General features: G+C 37.8%; 1 protein-coding gene across 4 annotated transcripts in view; it reads left to right on the top strand.

Moving 5' to 3' along the window:
• The window catches only part of abr (ABR activator of RhoGEF and GTPase), a 374781-nt gene that overhangs the window by 249127 nt on the left and 101173 nt on the right, over positions 1–24481 (top strand). For all 4 annotated transcript variants that reach the window (XM_028806775.2, XM_028806776.2, XM_028806777.2 and 1 more), the window contains 2 exons: positions 12061–12113; positions 22644–22784. In XM_028806775.2, coding sequence (XP_028662608.1) covers positions 12061–12113; positions 22644–22784 — 194 coding nt within the window. The remainder of the gene's footprint in view (positions 1–12060; positions 12114–22643; positions 22785–24481) is intronic.

Here is a 24481-nt window from a genome sequence, read left to right as displayed (position 1 = left end):
TGAGGTTACGATTTGGAATATAAGGTGTCAGACATTCCGATATATAAGATGGGGCGAGATTATTTAAGGCTTTATAAACCATAAGCAGAATTTTAAAGTCAATCCTGAATGACACAGGTAACCAGTGTAGTGACATCAAAACTGGAGAAATGTGCTCAGATTTTCTTTTCCTGGTAAGGATTCTAGCAGCTGCATTCTGCACTAGTTGCAAACGATTTATGTCTTTTTTGGGTAGTCCTGAGAGGAGTGCATTACAGTAATCTAGTCGTCTGAAAACAAACGCGTGAACTAATTTCTCAGCATCTTTCAATGATATAAGAGGTCTAACTTTTGCTATGTTTCTTAAGTGAAAAAATGCTGTCCTAGTGATCTGATTAATATGCAATTTAAAATTTAGATTACAGTCAACAGTTACCCCTAAGCTTTTTACCTCCGTTTTGACTTTCAATCCTAATACATTCAGTTTATTTCTAATAGCCTCATTGTATCCATTATTGCCAATCACTAAGATTTCAGTTTTCTCTTTATTTAACTTGAGAAAGTTACTATTCATCCATTCTGAGATACAAGTTAGACATTGTGTTAGTGAGTCAAGAGAATCGGGGTCATCAGGTGCAATTGATAAATACAGCCGTGTGTCATCAGCATAGCTGTGGTAGTTCACGTTGTGCCCTGAGATAATCTGACCTAATGGAAGCATGTAGATTGAGAAGTATCTATCTATCTATCTAAGAGCAACGGACCCAGGATAGAGCCTTGTGGAACAACATATAGGATATCATGTGTCTTTGAGTTGTAATTACCACAACTAACAAAGAATTTTCTCCCTGCCAGGTAGGATTCAAACCAATTTAAGATGCTGCCAGAGAGGCCCACCCGTTGACTAAGGCGATTTCTAAGAATATTATGATCAATGGTGTCAAATGTGGCACTCAGATTTAAGAGGATAAGAACAGATAGATGGCGTCTGTCTGCATTTACCCGCAAATCATTTACTACTTTAACGAGCGCAGTTTCTGTGCTGTGATTTGTTCTAAAACCTGACTGAAATTTATCAAGAATAGCATGTTTATTGAGGTGCTCATTTAACTGCATAATGACTGCCTTCTCTAGAATTTTACTTAAGAAAGGCAGGTTAGAGATGGGTCTAAAATTTTCAAGAGCAGAGGGGTCGAGATTATTTTTCTTAAGTAGGGGTTTAACTACAGCAGTCTTAAGACAGTCTGGGAAGACCCCCGTATCTAATGACGAATTTAATATATCAAGAACATTTTCAATTAGCACGCTCGATACTTCTTTGAAAAGTTTTGTTGGTATTGGGTCAAGGACGCAGGTGGAGGGTTTCATTTGAGAAATTATTTTATGTAAATCAGGTAAATCTATCCTAGTGAAAGAGTTTAATTTGTTTATAACGGAATACTGGAGTTTAGGAGGATCCTTAGTGTTGGGGAGATATACTATGTTATTTCTAATATCATTAATTTTTTGATTGAAAAATACAGCAATAGCCTCACAGGTTTTACTGGAAGTTCCTTTGAGTTACCAGGGTTTAACAGACGATCAGTCGTCGAGAATAAGACTCTGGGATTACTAGGATTACTAGCATTGTTATTTATAATCTTAGAGAAATAGCAGCGCCTCTCAAGACGGACTGCGTTATTGTATTCTGTTATTTTAACTTTTAATATTTTATAGTGGATAGTTAGTTTAGTCTTCCTCCATTTACGCTCAGCTCTACGGCATGTTCTCTTTAAATCAAACACTCTTTGGGTCTTCCATGGTATAACAATGCTAGAAGATTTTTTAACTGTCTTTTCAGGTGCAACTATGTCAACAGCAGCTCTCACCTTAGTATTAAATCTTTACACCTTACTATTTACATTATCCTCGCTATTATAGTTGGCACTATAAACGGACTGATTGCTTAGAATATTTGTAAGTTTTAAAGCTGCTGATGAGTCAAAGAAGCATTTTTTAACAATATGCTTCTATAAGTGTTTTCTATCATTATTTCTATATTAAAAAGTAGAAGAAAATGGTCTCATAGACCAATATCAATGACCTGCCTTACATCAAGTCTTAGTGCTTTAGTAATCACTAAGTCTAACTTATGACCTGCTTTATGTGTAGGCTGATTAACGAGCTGTCTCAAATCAAAAGAGTCCAGGAGATTCATAAATTCTTTTACTTTTTGGTCACACTGATTATCTATATGAAAATTACAGTCGTAAGTCAGAGAATTCCTCAAAAAAAGACATGTTGAATTTTGGAGGTCTATACACGGATAATACTAAAACGTGAGAATCTCCATGGATAACAACGGCGAGATACTCAAAGGACTTGAATTTACCAAAACTGACATCTTTACATTTTAACCGTTTTGAGTAAATGTTTGCCAAGCTGCCGCCTCTTTTTCCTTGGCGATCTGCACGAGTAAAACTGTAATCCGGAGGCGCAGATTCAATTAAAACAGCTGCGCCATCTGAGCTAAGCCACGTTTCAGTTAGTGCAATAAAATCTATTTTTTTATCACTAATGAGATTGTTGATAAAAAACGTCTTGTTAGTTAAAGCTCTAACATTTAATAGTGCCATATTTAACGTTTCGGAGGGGCAGAGATGAATACTATGTGCGTTATTGATATTTGGAACAGGAACTAAGTTATTTTTATTAGCGCCCACTCTATGTATATTTTTTGTTTAATCTATAATCTGTTTTTATAGTTTTAATACATTGTTCATCTGAAGTAGTAATTTTAATTAAATTATTGGTGTTTATGCTGTATTGCCTATATTTTCTACGTACATTGAGACTGGTTATTACAGTATTTATGTTGTGCACTTTTATGGAAGATTTTATTAAACAATTATCATGTCCTAGCACAGTAGTAGCATTTCGGAAGGGGTTAAGAGCAGAGATAGATAGTCAAGATAAACGAAATACCTTAGATATGTTTTCGGAGAGGACCCGGGCACCGAAGCTGTTGGGATGCAGGCCATCTCACTTGAAGAAACGCGGTCTTTCCCAAAAGAGGTCCCAGTTGTTGATGAACCCGATGTCTTGATTCTTGCAGAAGCCCTGCAGCCAGTTGTTTAATCCTAGCAGACGACTGTAGTACTCGTTTGATCGTCTGACGAGAGGTAGTGGACCCGAAATGAAGATCTTTGCCGATGGGGTCCTCTCCTTGGTGTCTTTAATTAATGCTGTGAAGTCAGCCTTGAGGATTTCCGATTGTCGGTGCCTTATATCGTTTACGCCGGCAAAACAATTGCTCCAACTGCCCTGTTCTTGTGCTTCTCATCACATCTCGGACACGAGCACAGGGAAAACAAGAAACAAGCGATTTTCTATTAGGGCATGCGACATTGAGGTTTCTAACAATAGAATCACCTACCACTATTACATCACCAGGGGCTGAAGGCGAACTGGGGACGCTGAGAGGGTCGAACCGGTTCTGAGTTAAGATGCTTGCCTGTGCCGATGGAGGTGTTCTGGCCTTGAACCCCCGCCTGCATAGCTGAAATACGGCAAGGTCATCATCGGTGTCGTCGTCGCTCCTACGAGGCGCGGGGGTGAAGTTCTCTTGAACGGCACAACGCGGGGTTGATGTTACGCCGATTACAGATGGCGAGGACGGTTTATCCAGCAGCCGAGCCTTCAGATCTCTAAGGTATCTTCGTCTGGACAGGAGTTTCTGAGTCTGTTCGTCGAGTGCCTGGAGTTCCTCTATTACGACTGCAACGCGATTCATCTCACCATCGGCCATTGTCTGCTTCTGCTTCCGCTTCGTGTCCTAGGAAGAATGAGAGAGAGAGATTGGTTAGCACCCAGCCCAGTCCCCCATGACTATAATATCTCCCTGTAAACTTGCCTTTTTGATATTACTAAAAATATGTGTGTTGAAATTACTGTCTGAATTGGGTGGTGTATAACATACTCCTAAAATAAGACCTCTTTCCCTAATATTTTCCATTTGGCAAAGCCACATGTCCTCACTTAGATGGGGCTCATCATCCAACTGAAGAGGACTTGCATTTAAATTCTGTTTGGCATAAACAGCAACCCTACCTCATTTTCTGTTCTGTCTATTCTTCCTAAAAAATGTGTATTCCCCATCTTTGTTATTTTGCCAGGTTTCCATTATTGCTATAATATCATAATTATGCTCTGCTATATACAGGTCTAACTCACTTACCTTATTTTTGATACTTCTAACATTATGGCAAACTATTTTTAAGGTGTTACTCCTTCTACATTTAAATTTTTGCTTAGAATTTATATTACTACGCATTTTTATTTCTACACCGTTGTTTGTTCCTCCATGTATAGATCTAAACCTGGCCTGTCCTAAACTCCCTCAGTAATTGAATTGAAGACAGGACTGTTTGACCAATGAATGAGGGGAATAGATAGGTATACAGTTCAAAAAGTCAATAAAAAAATTAGGCTTTAGTTTCATGTTTTTGATGTTTCCTGATTATTCTGGAAGTAACTGTTTAACAATACTTTACCAGAAGGGCAATTTGTTTTGCATATGACGTGGATTATGTAATGTTTTATTTCTCTCTTCTGTGGACAATTCTTACATCATTTGTTATTGTACAACATTGTTCACTATTGGATTCTATTATCTCATGAATTTTTTTCTCTCTGTTCTGCATGAAAACGTGAGATTAAAAAATTTCCTCGGCCACTGCTTCAAAGTACATGGGGGAAAGAAACATATAACAGTAAATAATTTTTGGGTACAGTATTCCTTTACTGGAGCATTACATAATATCCCCATAATTTGTCTGGAGATTATGGCATAAACTGTATATTAAGAAACACTATTTGAAAGCTTAAGGGTAATAAAAATGTCTTTGTTATTTTGAATTGTGCAATTTCAATAGTGCATACAGTTAATAACATACACTAAAATTTTTCATGGTGAATTACATCATGGTTCCATAACAGGTCATGCAACTGTGGCATAAATTATGCATATAGGATAATGTTGCATGGCTGAAAATAAAATAAATTTCTACTGAGCTGCAATGTACTGATAATCAATTTTTGTCAAACTACATGACCACCAGTCAGGCTATCTGTATCATCCTACTTCTATATATTGTGGAAATTACTTATAGATATAAGCAATAGATTTCATTTATATTTACACTTATTTATTTAGCAGATTCTTTTATCCAAAGTGACTTAGAGAAAAGGTCAACATAATCTAGATTCCATTTATGGTTTTCATGTAAGTCAATTGATATTTAAATAAAGCATGCTTATTATTTTCCATCCTTAAATAAGTTCATAGGTCAACTAAACAACAGTAGTTTTTTTTATGTTTTATATATTTACTAGTCAACCCGCAGCATAGCATACGTCGCATAATTATTTATTGATGGGTGAACACTTCCTGAAAGACACAGTTGTCCAAATGGGGTGGGTTTGAGGATATGACTGTGAGTGAATGAAAAGATGGAACTCTGGAGAGAGCAACATACAATAAATTGTCCGTGACTGAAAACTGGTTTTGGCAGATGCAGGCATATCTTTTTGAAAGTTGGTCCCTGTGCCCTATTAATTGTCATTGCAAAGGCAAATCTAAGAGGAAATTGTCTGCGTGTAAAAGTAAAAGGCAAATGTGAATCTGATGGGGTCAGGGAAATCCAGGGAATATGGACAGTTTGTGAGGTAGCCGCTGCAATTGTTTTACACTCTAGTACATTGCGGTGAATGCTGGTAACAGTCAGTCTAGTGCCTTTACAGATACTTCTTGCTGGCATGAGTTTTCTGAGAAGAGTGACGACTGAGCCAATCTTAAGTTTGAGTTTATGCGGAGGCATGCGAGTGGGAGTAAGACTGCTAAGAAATTCTTCGGGGAATGAAAGTTAATGTGCGGGATCGTCTATGACGATGAAGTCAACGCTGGTGAAAGTTACCTCGTCGGTAGGGATAAGTTTCAGTACCTGTTCATTAAGGTGTAGCGAGTCTTCGTTGGTGACAACTTAATATAGCTCACGTACTGAGTTGTTCCGGAGTCACAGTTGAGAAGTCGATGTCGCCACATAGTTATTGAACGGGATCAGAAAGGTAATGTTGCAGGTGTTCCGTTTTTCCCGTCTTGCGAAATCTTGTTCGTGATTAAGAGCTGTCATATTTGTCGTCAGTGTAAGTACATGCATGTGACGCCACAAAGGTTGCTTGTTAATGCAATCGGCGACAGTAAGTGCTAGAGTTGGCAGGCGGGGCTCTGTCGTGCGTACCCCATGACGCAGAAGGAGGGTTAGAGTTGGCGGGCGGGGCTCTGTCTTGCGTGTGTGCGTATCTCATGGTCGGGCGACTTGGTGGATTATATATAGAAAAGCAGCCGGAACCGAAAAGAACAATGAAAAGTCAACGTGGTTCAGAGGTGTATGTGGACTGTAGCAGAGACGAAAGCGACTGAGGCGGTGTTTGGTGAGGTGTCTGCGTGCGTCGAGAGCGAGGGTGGACTCGGGAGGAGGGTTAGAGTTGGCGGGCGGGCGGGGCTCTGTCGTGCGTATCCCATGGTCTTAGAGTTGGTGGGCGGGGCTCTGTCTTGCGTGTGTCTTGCTTGCCATGGTCTGGTCTCTGTCTTGCGTGCCATGGTCAGCTGCTTAGTGAATTGTTGGTGGGCGGGGCTCTGTGAGTTGGCGGGCGTGGCTCTGTCTTGCGTGTGTCTTGCTTGCCATGTCTGGCGTGCGTCTTGCTTGCTAATGACTTAGTGAATTATATATATAGATTTTTTAACGGACAAAAAAGTGACACATCAGAAATCATTCTGAGCAAAATAACTATGTAGTCCCATGGCTGTCCTTTATAAAACTGCTTTTTGTGCGCAGACATGATAGACACATAACCAAAACACTCTTGTCAATTATATTCCCTTTCCTACCAATTAATTTACATCTTCTAAATGAGTGTCTGTCTGTCTGTCCCAGCATCTGTCTGCTTTTCACAAGAGAACTACTTAATAGATTTAGATTGTTTGTTTTTCTATAATTTGCTTGAACATTCTGGTTGATTTTAAGACTTGTCTCATTACACTAAGTATTATAGTTCACTTGCGGTAATGATTTTTTTTGCACAAATCAGAAACAGGTGCTGCAGGCTGAGGGGAGGGGGGCGGGGCCCTCCTCACTCACGTGCTATCCTTTGTTCGAGTCAGTCTACCTCTCACCACGTGTTGGAGCGAACCTTGCCTCCACTTAGCTTGGGATACCTGTTTCTTCAACAGACATTATCATCTACAGATTATTAAGGAGTAACGTTTGACGTTTTTGAGAGAGAGATCAGAGCTACTTGTGTTTTAGATGGTAGCTGCTGATTGCCAGAGATATCACGGCCATGTGCTTTTCTCCCCACGTGGGGTATGCTGTCCCTCTGAACATGATCAGATACACTACATGTATATATGTGTAAATATATATATATATATATATATATATATATATATATATATATATATATATATATATATGTATGCATGTATATATCTTAAGTTTGCCAGTGAACATCTGGGCCTGTACATGTGCCTTCTTGAGCTGGGGAACCTTACAGGCACTGCAAGATTTCAATCCATTACGGCGTAGTGTGTTACTAATGGTGTTCTTGGTGACTGTGGTCCCAACTGCCTTAGTTTTGGACTGATCCCTCACTTTTCACATGATCATCCTCACCCTGCGAGGCAAGATCTTGCATGGAGCTCCAGATCGAAGGCGATTGATTGTCAATTTATATTTCTTCTGTTTTCGAATAATCACACCAACAGTTGTCACCTTCTCACCAAGCTTCATGCTGATGGTCTTGTAGCCCATTCCAGCCTTGTGCAGGTCTACAGTCTTGTCCCTGTTGTCCTTTGACAGCTCTTGGGTCTTGACCATGGTGGTGGAGAGGTTAGAATGGAAGAAATTGATTCTGTGGACGGGTGTGCTTTATACACATAACAAGTTGAGATCAGGAGTATCTGTAATTGATTGATTGATTGATAGTAATCTGTGTGCCACATGGGCACACAGTCAATCTGTGAGAGCCAGAATTCTGGCTGGGTTGTAGGGGATTAAATACTTATTTCTCTCAGTGACATGCAAATCAATTTATAACTTTTATGTAATGTGCTTTTTCTGGATTTTTGGTTGATATTTTGTCTCTCTCCATTAAAATGAAACTACCATACAAATTAGAGACTGTTAATGTCTTTGTAAGTGAGCAAACTTTCAAATTCAGCAGGGGATCAAATACTTATTTCGCCCACTGCTAGCTAGCAGAATATTGTAAATTACTCTCTTGCACTTCTTGACAACTTTTTGCTAAGCAAGATAAGACCTATGTCCTAAGCTTTTTGTAACTGGAATGTAGTAGTATGTTCATTATTTACTAAACTGCTGTGTTAATGTGGCAGAATTGCATGTAACGAATGCAAGGAGAAAAGCAAGTATAACACTTCTTACCCTCGCCTTATAAATCTATCAAGGTGGTCACAGGGTTCTTAGAAGGCACTGGACAACGATGGTACAATTAAAGTCACTTTATTTATTTACACATCCAAATGGTTACTGGTGCATTGCCTTTGCAGAAACTAAACATGTTCATCACAGAAAAAAAAAAAACTATTAAAAAAACATTTAATATCCAAGGGGGAAGAAGCGCAAAAAATATTCCCCTGTTGCAGTCAGTCAGTGCACAAAGTGTGATAACTGGCAGAAAGACATAGAAAAATCCTAAAATACAGCTTGAAACATACAAAAAGAAAGAAAGCTATTTACTGGCTTGCAACACCAGCAGAACAAGCAGCCTTACATACAGCCTGGTTATTCTATACACTAAAGTTGAGACACTCTTCCTTCACCTTACTTGTGCTAGGGTTTTTAACTTAACCAACTGCCCAAAACAAATTAAACACATGACTGTATCATTATCCATTGTGGCGCTCCCCATTTAACAAAAATAAAAAGATAATTAGCACTAATAAACTGTTTTAAGAAGGAAACAAAACTTCCTAATACCAGCACATGCTTACTCTGGGTGCAATTAATTTTAATTCAATTCAATATTGTCAGGCATTACCGCTTTTTACACAATGGCATTCACTGCCTGCAGCTGCGTCCATGACGTGCACTGTTGGTATAAAGGCAAATCCAATCTCCGCAGTGCCTTGCTTACAAGATCTGGACTAATTAAAACAATGAAGCAAGCACTTACAAAAAAAATAAAAGAATCCTTTACTAAATAAATGCAGTGCTGTTATTTATATTTAGTACTACCCGTGCCCCGCGGCTCTGCCCGCGTATTAGTGAAAAGGGACAGTGAGGAGGGCCCTGTCTGGCTCCCCACTCCTGAAGTCACGCTTCACCCTCCCCTCAGCCCACAGACTATGTCTTGGATTAGCGCAAATATATTGCTTCTGCAAGCAAACTATGATTCTTAGCGCGATGAGAGAAGTCTCAAAATCAACCGGAATGTTCAAGAAAATTATAGAAAAAACCCCAATCTAAATCCATTATGTGGTTCTCTCATTTGGTAGCTAAGCAGACGGTAAGGTACACGACCCGAGGTTGGTGCGTTAGTGAGGAGGGGCCCTGCCCCTCTCCTCTAGGTCCGCTGCATGTATCTTGGATTTGTGCAAATAAATTGGTACTGCAAGAGAAGTATCATACATAGCGCAATGAGAGAAATCACAAAATCAACCGGAATGTTCAAGCAAATTACAGTAATCCCTCCTCCATCGCGGGGGTTGTGTTCCAGAGCCACCCGCGAAATAAGAAAATCCGTGAAGCAGAAACCATATGTTTATATGGTTATTTTTATATTGTCATGCTTGGGTCACAGATTTGCGCAGAAGCACAGGAGGCTGTAGAGAGACAGGAACGTTATTCAAACACTGCAAACAAACATTTGTCTCTTTTTCAAAAGTTTAAACTGTGCTCCATGACAAGACAGAGATGACAGTTCCGTCTCACAATTAAAAGAATGCAAACATATTTTCCTCTTCAAAGGAGTGCGCGTCAGGAGCAGATCATGTCACAGAGAGAGAAAACCAAACAAATCAATAGGGCTGTTTGGCTTTTAAGTATGCGAAGCACCGCGGCACAAAGCTGTTGAAGGCGGCAGCTCACACCCCCTCCGTCAGGAGCAGGGAGAGAGAGAGAGAGAGAGAGAGAGTTTGTTTTTCAATCAAAAATCAATACGTGCCCTTCGAGCTTTTAAGTATGCGAAGCACCATGCAGCATGTCGCTTCACGAAGCAGCTGCACAAAAGATAGCAACGTGAAGATAATCTTTCAGCATTTTTAGACGAGCGTCCGTATCGTCTAGGTGTGCGAACAGCCCCCCTGCTCAATCCCCCTACGTCAGGATCAGAGAAAGTCAGCGCAAGAGAGAGCGAAAAGTAAGCCGGGGAGCTTCTCAGCCATCTGCCAATCGCGTCCCTTGTATGAAATCAACTGGGCAAACCAACTGAGGAAGCATGTACCAGAAATTAAAAGACCCATTGTCCGCAGAAATCCGCGAACCAGCAAAAAATCCGCGATATATATTTAAATATGATTACATATAAAATCCGCGATGGAGTGAAGCCACGAAAGGCGAAGTGCGATATAGCGAGGGATTACTGTATACAAAAAAACCCAATCTAAATCTGTTAAGTAGTTCTCTTGTGAAAAGCAGACAGACATACAGACAGACGTTGGATTTTATATGTATATATATAGAGGTGGCGTTTTCCTGGAAATTTGTTTTGGGGCTGGCATAGGCAAACATTCCACCGATTCCCCCCTCAGTGTTCCATGATGTTTTGCAAGGCCAGAGTGACATCACAGAGCTGTAGCAGCCCATGCGCGAAACTTTCATGCAGGCCTATTGTAAGATCTTAGCCATCACAACCTGATCAGTTCTCTAGCCGGATTTCCATCCTACATGCGTAAAAAAAAAAAAAAAAATAAAAGCTTGCAGTATTTCCTTTTGAGGGGTTTATTAGCTTAGTGTTTTTCAGCTGGAAAGGGGGTCACGGGTTATTGTGATTGGTTCATGAGTGGGTTTTGGTGGGTTCCCTAAGCAATCAACAGTGGTGCAGAGAGGGTTTGTGGCAGGTGCAACAGGCTGTTCATTTAAGGAAATGCAGTTTCTAACTGTCCATCACAAATGTAGTGTGGTTCCCTAGTTTCTGTGTACATTGTATCAGCAAATTACTTTTAAAAATGGTCAAAAATGTTTTATTAATAATTGATCACTGAGAATGAACACAAGCTCACAATGCAGTGTCAAATTTCTAGTTCATACAATATGTTAACACATTTCCCAACTGTGGAAGTGCTTTTAGTAAAATAATCTAGTTTTCTGATAATTTTTTTCTTAAAGCTCAAAGCATCTTTTATATATTAATAATAGATTTAATAAGGCAGTTTTAATAATAGAAAAAGATAAATAGGTCATATATAGATAAAGTTTGTAGAATTTAATTATTTCTATGACTGGGAATTTGTCTTTTAAACAATATGTTGTTGATCTTGAGAGGTAATTGAAAGCTTATTTAATAGAAAAAATGGCACACAGGTGAATAGATACTTTATAAGATCGTTGTTTTTCAAATAGTACATTTTTAAATCACATTAAAATGTGTATTTTTTTTTTCAACGTCTTCTTGCTCCAGAGGATAGTTATACCATTATTGGCAATATGGAAACAGTATTGTGATGGTAAAATATATAGAACATTTTTTGACAATAAAGACAGTTAATGTAATTACATATGTATTGTTTATTTTTAAACAGTAGACTTGTAATGTCATAGATAACTATTTCTATACATGTGATAATAAACTTGAATTTAAACTGTGGTCTGTAATTTAAATATGTGGATTAAATTATCTTTGTACTTAAATGTAAGAAGGATAAATATTTTAGTCTGTATAGTGCATGCTGTATGTAGTTTATCAATGACTAATGTAGTAACAGTTGGGAGTAAGTCTATGGTGAATAAAGTTTTGGAAGTTTTTATAACGTTTTTGTTAATTAATCATTAAAATTGTCTAAACTTTTGTCTCCCTCATCAGCTCTCTTATACAAGCCTATTGATAGAGTCACCAGAAGTACCCTTGTCCTTCATGTAAGTATCTCTCTTTTCCTATGTTGTTGCAGTACATATCTAGTTTCTGCCTCTTTTTCCCCCTACTTGGCTACAAGTCTAATGTTTCTGATCGCTGGTTTGTTTTACTGCATTTTGTTTGCTTGCCTTGTTAATAGAACAGGAAATATGAGTTAAGAGCTATTTATAACTATGTGGTTTCTTTTAAATGAGTCAAAAGGGTGTTTTCAGTACTGCACTGCTGATATTTATTCATCTTTCTAACACTGGTTACTTTGCACCAGTGACAAAACAATGTATCTGATTAGAAAACGTTATGGGCTGTGCTGTGAAAAAGCATATGCCCCTTCCTGATATGCTTTGTTTTTGCATATTTTATTCAGTGAATGGACTTTTAGGCAAAATAAAATAATAGAGAAAGGGAACCTGAGTCAACACACAATACTTTTTTATTTAAGTTATCCAACCTACCTGTGAACCATTTAAAAAAATAATTGGCCCCATAGTTTCAACACTTGATTGTTGTACCTTTGGTAGTAATCACAACTAAATGCTTCCTATAATTTGTCATTAGTCTTTTACATCATTGTTGAGGCATTTTAGTCCACTCTTTTCAGAACTGCTTTAATGTGAGACCTTTTGACACCCTCCCCAACAAGACAACATGCAGAAGCGCAACTGCCATATCTGTTGAGGGTTGCTTGTCCATTGCAGGTTCACAATACCACAGAAAGAACTACAAGCTGACCGCTGCCACGCACAAAGCACTGGTTGCCCGATGGGTGCTGCAGGGAATATTATAACTTGCCCAATGACCTGGCCCCAACCCTGCCTGTTTGTATGTCTGTGTATAGTAGAATGGTAGATCCCGCTACAATAAATAATGTTGCTGTTCCTTTTTCGAGTTGATTAAAGTTAGTTTTGCTAAAGTACTGAGACTCAGCACATTGATAGGTTTGCAAGTGTTAACTGCTCATTTCACGTCCAGTAATAATAGCACCTTTTTGTTAGATTCAAGTGATAACTTTGATTACTCCAAAGTCAAAGTTTGGCCACTGTAAAGTTTGTTTCGTCTGAGGCAAATAGTTGTAGACTTTGTTTTGTGTTTTGGGCTGTTTTGTTGTATAACCCAATTATGGTTCAGCTTCACATCACAGATATATAACCAGACTTTTTCCACAAGAATGATCTGATTAAGTGAAGAATTCATGGTTTCTTCAATAATGGCATATTTTATTGGTCTTTAGGCATCACACTTACCACCCCCATGTTTTATTGTAGGTATGATGATCTTACTGTGAAATGTTATTAGTTTTACAGAAGACAAAGTGGGGCTTATGTTTTCTATAGAACATTAGAACAATCTAGATGAGAGCAGGCTATTCAGCCCAAACATAGCCTGCTGTTCCTATCCACTTGATTCTTCTAAAATAACATCAAGTCGAGTTTTGAAAGTCCCCAAAGTCCTACCGTCTACCACACTACTTCCATGTGTTTTTTGGTTCTCTGTTGTGAAGAAAAACTTCCTAATGTTTGTGCAGGATTTACCGTTTCCAGCTGTGTCCCCCATGTTCTTGGTGAACAAATAAAAGCCTCAATCCACTGTACTAAATCCCTTCATAATTTTAAAGTCTTCAGTCATGTCTACTCTTAATCTACTTTTGCCTAAACTGAAAAGGCTATGCTTTTTAATCTTTCAATCTTTCCTCGTAATTTATCCCCTAGAATCAGCCTAGTCACTCTTCTGTGGACTTTGTAAATATACAACAAGCACAGCTGTTACACTTGGGTAGTAGAAGTTTCTGTCTTGCTGCTCTCCCATGAGTCTCGTCTTTGCTCAGTCTCTTTGCTGTCATAGAGTCATGAACACTGACCTTAGCTAAAGTTAGTCCTGCAATTCTTAGGATATTGTTCTAAGATCCTCTGTAACTTCTTGAAAGAATCATTGTTCTGCCCTTCTGGTAATTTTGGCAGGTCAGCCTTATCTAAGAAGATTCACCATTGTTACAAATATCCTCCACTTAGAAATAATGGTCCTCACTGAGCATTAGAAATGGCTTTGTAAGCTTTTCCTGACTGGTTTCAACAAATCTTTTCCTCATCTCCTCTGTAATTTTCTTTGATAGTGTTCTTTTAGAAACCTTGTGGTGACTGTTTCACTATTATGGTAAAGTTTAATACTGTATATAGTCAAGTTGAGGATCAGTAGTCAGTTGACAGTCTAATTATCAATTAACGTTGGTTAGCTGTTTCAGTGAATAACAATGGGTACAACTACCTTTTCACACAAGTGATTCAGGTGTTGGATAGTAATATTTAAATATATGAAGTAGCAATTTAGAAGTATATGTGTTCACTCTGGTTCCCTTTTATCTAATATTACATTTTCTCTAAAGATATGAAGTCATTATGACAAATATACAAAAATAAAGGATATCAGGAAGGGATCAAATACTTTTTCACAGTACTGTAGATCCTGAGCTATGTAATGTGCCATTTCTAATAGTTCTAAATTATCTTTCTTGCATTAATTATTATATACAGTAGTAGTTCTCTGTACAGTGTTCTAAACATCTGATTTTCTGAAATGTTATGCATATTGATAGGAACCTAAAACATATTAATGACTAAACTCAGTAAATTTATGAAATAGATCTATTTGTAATTGTTTTGTTCCTGATATAAAGTAACAATCAGGGTTAAGAAAAGCATACCACTAATATATCTTTGACATATGGGTTAAAGAAAAAATCATATATAAGGGTAGTTAAAGAGAATGTGCTGCTCTATGAAAAATAATAATAAAAAAATAATGTACAATGAAGTATCCTAATTAAGATTTATTTGCATTAAAATATGATGTTTAAAGTGCAGCTTTCCTTCTTTTTAACTTTTATTTTTTATTTATTGGTTTTATAATATTATTTTAAAATAAATATAATACAGATTAAGCATACAATAAGTAATGCCTTCCTTTGTACTAATATTAGCGTCAACAGTTTTTCAAACCAATTCAGAGAACTAAAAAATTTGGTAACTCAATATGATTTAGTTTGTGAACTGTATTAAATCATCTAAAAGGTTGTTAGAAACCTAGCATTCTTACTTATGGAGAGCATTCAAAATTCTTGCTGAATTCTGAAGAAGCTTTGTAGAATTCTTTACATGGAGAATTGTAAAGTGCAATCTCTCAACGAGAACATAAAAATCTTAGATATTTGCAAAAGTGGCATGTTGCTGAAAGAAGCAGGCTATAAGCTAGGTAAGAATCAGGTATTCGCACAATGGAAATGATATAAGTATACAGTAGAATGTCTGCAAATTATATGCAAATGCTATGCCATTTTATATACGACAATTGAGCTTCTGGTGATTTTGGTATCTGCAAGGGGGTCCTGGAACCAGTCCCCTATGGATACAGAGAGATGATTGTATATGCTTTGCACAAATTAATGATGTGTGTTTCTTATCACAGAATATTTTACTCTTTATCAAATACTGGCAAAATACCAGCGCTTTGCAGCGGAGAAGTAGTGTGTTAAAGAAGTTATGAAAAAGAAAAGGAAACATTTTAAAAATAACGTAACATGATTATCAATGTAATTGTCGTAGGCTTATTTTAGTATTGAGAGTGAATTTGATTATTGTAAAGAGTTTAATTTATGATTGTAAATGTTGTGTATGAGAAATGCACATTTTTAGGATGTAAGGATCTCTTTGTAAACAATGTTTGCAGTTCTGCCCTCATGCTGTAAAATGACCAAGCTGTCTGCTGAGCTTACTGTTGAGCATGCAACATACAGTTGGCCATGTGAGAAGCAATCTTGTGTCAAATCAATGCCGACCTTTTTTAGAGTCTGGCCCTGTGACTTATTTATTGTCACAGCGAAGCAGACCCTTACTGGAAATTGGAGGCGTTTGAATTGGAATGGGAGGTCAGAGGGTCTGAGAGGGATGCGAGGAATAAGTATAGTCTCCCCTGAGCCAGTTCCAGTGAAGACAGTTGCCTCAATGAGGTTCTTGTGCAGAGATTTAGTCTGAAGCCTGGTGCCATTACAAAGTTTGGTGGTTGATAACCTTGTGTCCACATTGTCAGAGTTGAAACATTCATAAACATCGAAGTGTCCACTACCCAGTTGCTACCCGTGAATCTAAGATGTTTAACAGGCATTCCCAGTTGTCCAAAGGTATAAAATATTTCCTCATTTCTATACACTTGAAAGCGACAACGAAACAATTCCAAGGCAGCTATCACTTCACATACAGAACCATAGGTTGAGAGCTTAAGCATTTCACTGCTATAGTAGTCCTGTGTAGTACAGTTGTCTCCTGTACCGTCATCAGTCCACACCTTGAACCTGTCCCAGTCATTCAGTACATAAGACACAATGTCTCTGCGGATATCAAAGCTGAGACTGTTATGGCCATGCAATAAGTAAGAGAGAGAATGGAAGAGGCAGGCGCAATCTCGGGGCATGGAAACCACTGGGTATGGGTTGGTGAAATTGTGATCGACGGTGATCACCAGAATAGACATGTTATTCGGGGTAAACTTGCACATGTTGAGAAAGAAAGTATGAAGGAAGGTGAGAAGTGATGAAGCAGGGAATGAAAAGCAGAAGTCAGCACCAGGAAGACGTACATGAGCAAGTAAGGAAGCCCAACAATGACAGCCTTGAAGCGGTGGAGTAAAAGAAAAGGCAACAGTCACGAGGAGGGAGACGTGAAACAAGACCAACAGTAACAGGCTTGAAGCGGTGGAGTAAATGAAAAGGCAGGAGTCACCAGCAGGAAGACGTGAAGGAAGGCGAACAATAACAGACTTGAAGCGGTGGAGTAAAGAAGAAGGGAGCAGTGACCATGACGAACAGCTGAGGAAAGTAAGGAAGCGAGTGAGGAGGCACATGAGCGTGGGATGTCGTTAATGTATATAGGCATCGTTAATGTATATAGGCAGGGAGCCAACCATGTGGTAGGTACAAGGACAGCGGCCATGCAGAAAAAGGAAGGGGAACTGGGGGCAACCCTTGTGCGTCTCTGCCATGAAATAAATCATCTGTTAATAGAAATAAGGAATGAAACCGCCAAAAGGAGAGGTCAGTTCCAAAAGTTCCTTACGGCATAATGGTGAGAACCGCCAAAAAGAAGACATTATTTTTGACAGTTCGTCACGGGGCACGGTGCACTTTATTTTCCAGAGTCCGTTACAGGACATGGCACAAAATGAAACATACTTAACGTTTGTAAGTACAGTGTAAAGGATGAGCATGGGAAATTTGGGCTTCCTATGTATATTGGAAGTCGCAGAAATAGTGAAGATGGGTTTCTCCTATCTATATATACAGTTTAGGGGGTACACCCATTTTCCCCCCCTTGGGTGTTGCAATAGGACATGAAGCATAACCTAACTTTTGTACACTGCAAGGAATGAGCACACGAAATTTCAGCTTCCCACCTATATGGAAAGTGGGAGAATTAGTGATGAGTCAGTGAGGGCTTTGCTTTTTATATGTATAGATTCTGACTGGACCATTCTCAACACTGCTTCAGATCTGGTATCAAACAATTTCAAAAACATTGTTTATGTACAGAATTACGGTGGATATCTTGATTATTATAAGATAGTACTAGGGGGCTTCGCCCCCTGCTTGAATCGCTCACCAACACCCAACCAAATCCGCCCTCCCGACCTGAGCTACATGCCAGCCACTTCGCATTTCTACCACTTGCGTTGTGAAGAGGGAGGCTGAATGCACCCCAAGGAGACACGGTCACTCCTCCAAAGCCCCCCTCTTAAATGGTGATACAATGGGAAACAAATACAGTTTTTTTTTAACCTCCTCTTTGCTCAATCAGCTGCTGGATTACTGCTGTTGCTGTTCCGCATGATCTGCGTCTCGCACGGCGCTTCGAACATTTAAAAGCCTGTACAGAAACTGTCCTTTTAGTCTCACTGCCTTGTCTCTTTTCTCCCCCAGACATCCTGTGCTCTTCTTGGGGGTCCCGCTCCCGAGGTGTGACCCTATGAAGAGGAAGATTTTCTGTTCTTTTAATTGATAGACTGAGCTTGATTCACTCATGAGACTTATTTTTGTTTGAAATGTCTGGATAACGTTTCTCTCTCTCAGATCTCCTGTGTATCTGTGCAACTCTGTGACCCATGCGTGACAGCATATGTGGATTTCACTTTCACCAAAGAACAAATCTTTTAATTCTCGCGGATACACCTCTTCATTGGGAAGAAACACTACTTCTCCCTGATGGCAACATGAATTAGATGATCTACAAGTCTCCAACTTAAAGTTTAAATCTGAACAATATATTCGATCTCTTTTCGCTGTTCCGTTATTTCACCGAGTAATAATATGTATTTGTTTGCGCTAATGTGATCTTTACTTTTATTTTTTGAAGACTTTCGAATTTTCATACTTCCATTATATCTAACCTGCTCTGCATGTGTATCGCGCCAACGTTTTTGAATTCTTTACGACGTTCTACTTTGTCATCTACTCTTTGTTTCGCGGGACAACAACAACAACAACATTTATTTATATAGCACATTTTCATACAAAAAGTAGCTCAAAGTGCTTTACATAATGAAGAAAAGAAAAATAAAAGACAAAATAAGAAATTAAAATAAGACAACATGGCCAGGGTGGACAGAAAAAACAAAAAAAAACTCCAGAAAGCTGGAGAAAAAAATAAAATCTGTAGGGGTTCCAGGCCACGAGACTGCCCAGTCCCCTCTGGGCATTCTACCTAAATGACGTGAAAGTGTCTCTCTGAGAAAGTCATGTCTCATCCCAAGATTTTTTTATATAATAGAGAGATAATTTACCTCACTAGTACTGGAGGAAGATTAAGAAAACTGGGCAGGTATCTTATGAGAATATTCACAACTTGTATAAAGGAGATGGGTTTCTAGGAGGTTGCTTTTGAGGTTTAAACATTCAAAGGATGTAGGTATATTGACATAATCATTTCTAAAGGCCCCAATAGCAAACATTTTCCATGTGTTAAATACTTTAAATTGAGGATGGTAATGATAAATTATTGTCATGCTTGGGTTCAAGTGACAGTAGCATGCCAAGCATTAATTATGTTCTATAATGATACCATAATTTAAAGTAGCATTGAACCACTGATTCCTGCTCAGTTGATGGTAATCAGTGGTAACAAGCGCAGAGGGGAAGACAGTCTTTTCATTGTGTTCATAGTGAGAATGATAGGATGTACAGTAAGTATTTGTTGCTATATTTTTCTTGTCAATAAGTTGAACTCTGTTTGCAATGGTAGTCATATTTGTAAAGCTGTGTCATGGACAATTTTGGTTATTTGTCAGTAATTTTAGAAATATCAGTAATTAATTCCAATGCCTTTCTGTGTGAAGCATACAAGATTATTTGTGCCCTTAGAAATACTTTGAGTGTTTTCCAGCATGTTTCTGCAGATATCTCTGGAGATTCATTAGTCTACAAAAATCAATTTGTGTGGAAATAAATTTAATAAAATCTTATCTTTATTAATAATGGGCCAGAGTCGCCAGTTGCAAGTAGGATTAGTGCTATTTAAAATTCCACGTTGCAGGATAAGGAGGCTTGTTAGAAATAATGAAGACATCATAATGGCAAGATGAAATGGAGAGAAGCAATCAGAAACTGGTCAAATTGTGATTCACTGAAGAAAAAATGCTTTTATAGAGGACTTAAGTTGGTCTCTGTTGCTTTTTTTTTACTTGATTTTCAGCTGAAAGTTCTATCATTTGAGCCAGTACATCATTAATGATATTGATATTCAGAGCAAATTATATGACTTCTATTAAGTTTAGAGACATTGTATGAACTTGCATTCTATATTAATGGTGTTGTTACTGCACAAGTGTCTGAGCAGTAAATACAGAGCTTTTTGCAAGGACTAAGTATTCAGTCCTTGGACCAATTGTTAAATTTTACTAAATAACAATTCCATTCACTATTTTTTTTCTCTGTGATATTTTTGTTTCAACGCACAAAAACTAAAAATCAATTTTAAATCAAGATTCATTAGACCAAGTAGCACTTTATAGATATTTAATCAGTCAGTGGTAATGTTCTCAGTGTGCATGCTTTTTCCTTTTGTTAGTCAACATTAGTAGAACTTGCCATCATCTTCTACCTGCAGTAGTCCAGACAGATAGTCTGTTAAGAGGTACACTTGTGGACACCACTGTTGTAAAGAACTGTAATTTGATTATTTGTTACCTTTTTGTTAGTCTGAACAAGTCTGGTCATTCTTCTCTGACCTCTCCTCAGACTGGTCATACTTCTCTGACCTCTCCCATTAGAAGTTTCTCATCAACAGAACTACCATGTGCTTAACATTTTTGGTATATTAGTGTTCTCTGTAAATAGAACAGCTAATTCTAAGATGTTTAAACACCATCATCAATCATACTATGGTCAAAATTGCTTAGACACATGTCTTGGCCATTCTAGTGTATAGTCAAACAATATCTAAACATCTTGACAATGTCTACATGAACATTTGAGGTACAGCTACATGACTGACAGTTTGGAGGTGGAGGGTATTTCTGTGTGTGTTAATTTTTGTAAATTTATTCATATCATCTGCGTTAATTTCAGTTATAACAAAAATCAAATAATAGTGTTTTCTTGGCTTACACAAACTCCTCTCTTTTAGTTAATTTTCTTGATAATAAGTATTTTTGCTATTTAGTTACTTTCTTGTTGATCATAGGATCAATCATAGGATAATATTAGGGTTTTAGATTTCCTACCAGAATTAAAAGACATTCTGTTAGATTGACTGGTAATGGAGAATGCATTTGTGTGTGCTATTTATACCTATTAATGGACTAGCATTGCTGCCTTTTGATCATTGCTGCTGGAATATGTTCTAGCTTTATGTGATCTTACAAAGAATGGATTACTAGATAAAAATAACATTGGTTTGCATGACGTAGAGTTGAATTATATTTTTGCCTCTCAGCCATATTACCCGTTGAAGACAGGTGGCGCAGTGGCAGTGCTGCTGCTTTGCAGTAAGGAGACTGTGGAAGATTGTGGGTTCGCTTCCCGGTTCCTCCCTGTGTGGATAGCGCTTTGAGTACTGAGAAAAGCGCTATATAAATGTAATGAATTATTATAAAATAGTATAAATTTAAAGATATTTATATCTCTAACCTTAGGGGTACCTTGATCACCTTTCCTTGGTATCCGCATGTGTCTGAAGCTCTCTTGACCAGATCTTTGTCTCACGAGAATGTTCCCATAAAACCTGCTTCCTAGAGCCCCTGCTCACCTCCTATTTGCTTTATATTATCCATCTTTGAAGACGACTCTCAGTGTGTCTCAGAAGCCTTTACTTCTCCTCCGTGTATGTCTCACACTCATACTTCCTCTTTAGATCATGTCACCAAAGCCAAACTGACCAATCAGATTTCTCATAGTGACCAGAAATGCACAGACCTTAGCTTTTTAGTGTGTAGTAAGTATTTCAGTTTGTTTAAGATACTCCAGTTCCCTCCTTCATCCAAAAGATGTGTTGGTTTTATGGCCCAGCATAATTGTGTGTTGTTGAGAGTGAAGAAGCAATCTCTTTAGCACCACAACAATGGCTTGCCACAACTTTCACCCACTGCTGCCCAGATGATCCTCTCATCTTGTGATGATGTAATGGGTCAGCTGCAGCTCTGAGCAAGGCAGTATAGCTTGTTGCTCTCCTGCAGGCTGATGCTGGTGTTCAGTGCATCAGCACATGAGTTCACATAAAGGTTTTTGCTGTTTGATCAATCCATGCTAAGGGCTTTCAGACCAAAGATTTTGTTTTCTGGTGTTTTGTCTCTCTGTTATAAGATAAATACAATTGGAAATTAAATACAATTGGAAATTCCACAAGGTCCATACTGAAAACTTACCTGAGGACAACTGTAAAATCTTAGGATTTTTATGGACTCATACTATCAGAAAAACCACAAATATGGCATTCATTCAAAAACATGATATAATATTAAAAAAGACACTTATTTTCAAATGAAACCATAATTAAAAATGCAGCGTATTGTGTTAACACATTTACCAGTACAATTTAGTTGCTTAGCTGGTTTGTCAAATGATGGTTCTGAATTATTTGCCATCAACTCTACATAGCGTCATTTTTAAAACATATTTCTTTTGCAAAGATTTTCATCACTAATTTTTAATGATGTAAACAGAACGTAAGTGGAGCAGGTTACTATTAGTCTTGTACTAGTTAAATTAAAAAATGTTCTTAATGATGTCCAAATTACTGTCTGTAATGTAAATGTTAATACATCCTTGAATAACACAAAATTCCCTTCATATCTCTTGTAGGGAGGTCATTAACCTCAAAATCAACGATAAATGCCATAGAATTAGGCTTTTACTTGGACTTTTAGTTAATCTGTGTTCTTGCCAAGTAACGCAGTTGGGGCAGAATTGTGATGCATCTCATTTTATTAAAAGGCCAACTTGATAAGTCTTCTTGAGAATCTGCTCACCTCTGTTTTTTTATGTTTTTATAATTTTTTAGGACCTTCTTAAACACACTCCAACAGATCATCCTGATTACCCCTTACTACAAGATGCTTTTCGAATATCACAAAATTTTCTTTCTAGTATTAATGAAGAAATTGATCCAAGAAGGACAGCTGTTACTACACCAAAGGGAGAGGCAAGTTCTGTTTGTTTTTCATATCAGCTATAGTGTTGTATATGTGATGGATCAAATTTTTTTAAGGAGGCTGATGGCTTAGAATTCAAAACAAAGAAACAGAAACCCAGGACTTAATTTTACAAAATATTTTTCTCTAGGTTGTCTCATTATGATTTAGGTTGATTACTAAATTGGCCCACTGTGAATACAAGAAGAGGTGTTTTTTGTGTGGGTGTTGTGCATTTAATTCCTGTTGTTCAGGTCTGGTTCCTGCCCTCTGCTTGTTTTTTGCCAGAACAGACTGCTTCCCTGTAATCCTGACACAGGCAAAGAAAATTTAGAATTACCAGTTTAAGAAAAGTCTTAATTAAATAATATTTAAAAACATTTATTTGGGATTTTTACCATATATTTAATTTCAGAAGTGAAGTGTGCAATAATTCTTTTAAAATTCTGAAGTTTTGAATTTTCTTTACAACCGTCAAGTACAGACTGTGATTTATTTTTATGTGTGTATGGTTCAAGGAGCTAAACTTTCAGTATATTTTTATGATTAAAGTAATTTAACTGGGAGGATCTTCATCTTCATGGTTAACAATAAAACATGAAATAAAAAGTAATCCTTATCTCTTTGAAAAATAATTTATAAAAATGTGCAATTTTATTTGTATGTGTTCATTATTAGTCTCAACACAAAGGAAATAACTGAAGTGATTTCTATTTTTTTTTTCAAACATTTCCAAGATTAAAGCTATTTTCTTTGTAATATTTTTGCACTATTTGAAGTCTAAGTTTGGTTTATGTTGTTTTCTGATAAGCTACAAATCTGTTTTACAAGTTGCATTTATCAGCTCAGTACTCTTTTCGCTAGGTCGGGTTAATCATTGAATTGGTTGAAGTTTAAGGCACAGACTAAAGAGATGGAAAACAAACATGTGTCATTAAGTTTTTATTATGTAGTGTGGTCCAGGTTTCCGCAACTAAACATGCTTCCAGTCCTTTCCTCATCTTTTCAAAAATAAATCTGCAGCTAACCGGAATATTGCTCTTTTCCTTCTTTTACTTTTATATAACAGAATGTCTTGACACTTGCTGAGCAAATTATTAGGACCACTATACTAATACTGGGTAGGGCATTCTTTTGCTCTCATAATCACCTCAATTGCTGATGCCATAGATTCCATAACATGTTGGAATCATTACTTTGACATTTTGGTCCTTGTTGACATGATTGCATCGTGCATTGTCTGCTGATTTGTCAGCTGCATATTCATACTGTGAGTCTCCCATTCTCCCACATCCCAAAGATGTTCTATTGGATTTAGATCCAGTGACTGGGAAGGCCTCTGAAGAACACTGAACTCAATGTCATATTCATGAAACTAATTTGAAATTACTTTTGCTTTGCGACATGATACATTATCATGCTGGAAGTAACCATTAGAAGATGAGTAAATTGTGGTCATAACTGAATGTACATGGTAAGCAACAATACTCAAAAAGGCCATGGCATTCGGCCAATAATTCTTCTTCTTCTTCTGGCTGCTCCCGTTAGGGGTCCACAGCGGATCATCTTCTTCCATATCTTTCTGTCCTCTGCATCTTGCACTGTTACACCCATTACCTGCATGTCCTCTCTCACCACATCCATAGACCTTTGCTTATGCCTTCCTCTTTTCCTCTTCCCTGGCAGCTCTATCCTTTGCATCCTTCTC

Source organism: Erpetoichthys calabaricus, chromosome 8, assembly GCF_900747795.2.
Source record: "Erpetoichthys calabaricus chromosome 8, fErpCal1.3, whole genome shotgun sequence".
NCBI lineage: Eukaryota > Metazoa > Chordata > Cladistia > Polypteriformes > Polypteridae > Erpetoichthys > Erpetoichthys calabaricus.
This window is presented reverse-complemented; position numbering and strand designations above follow the sequence as displayed.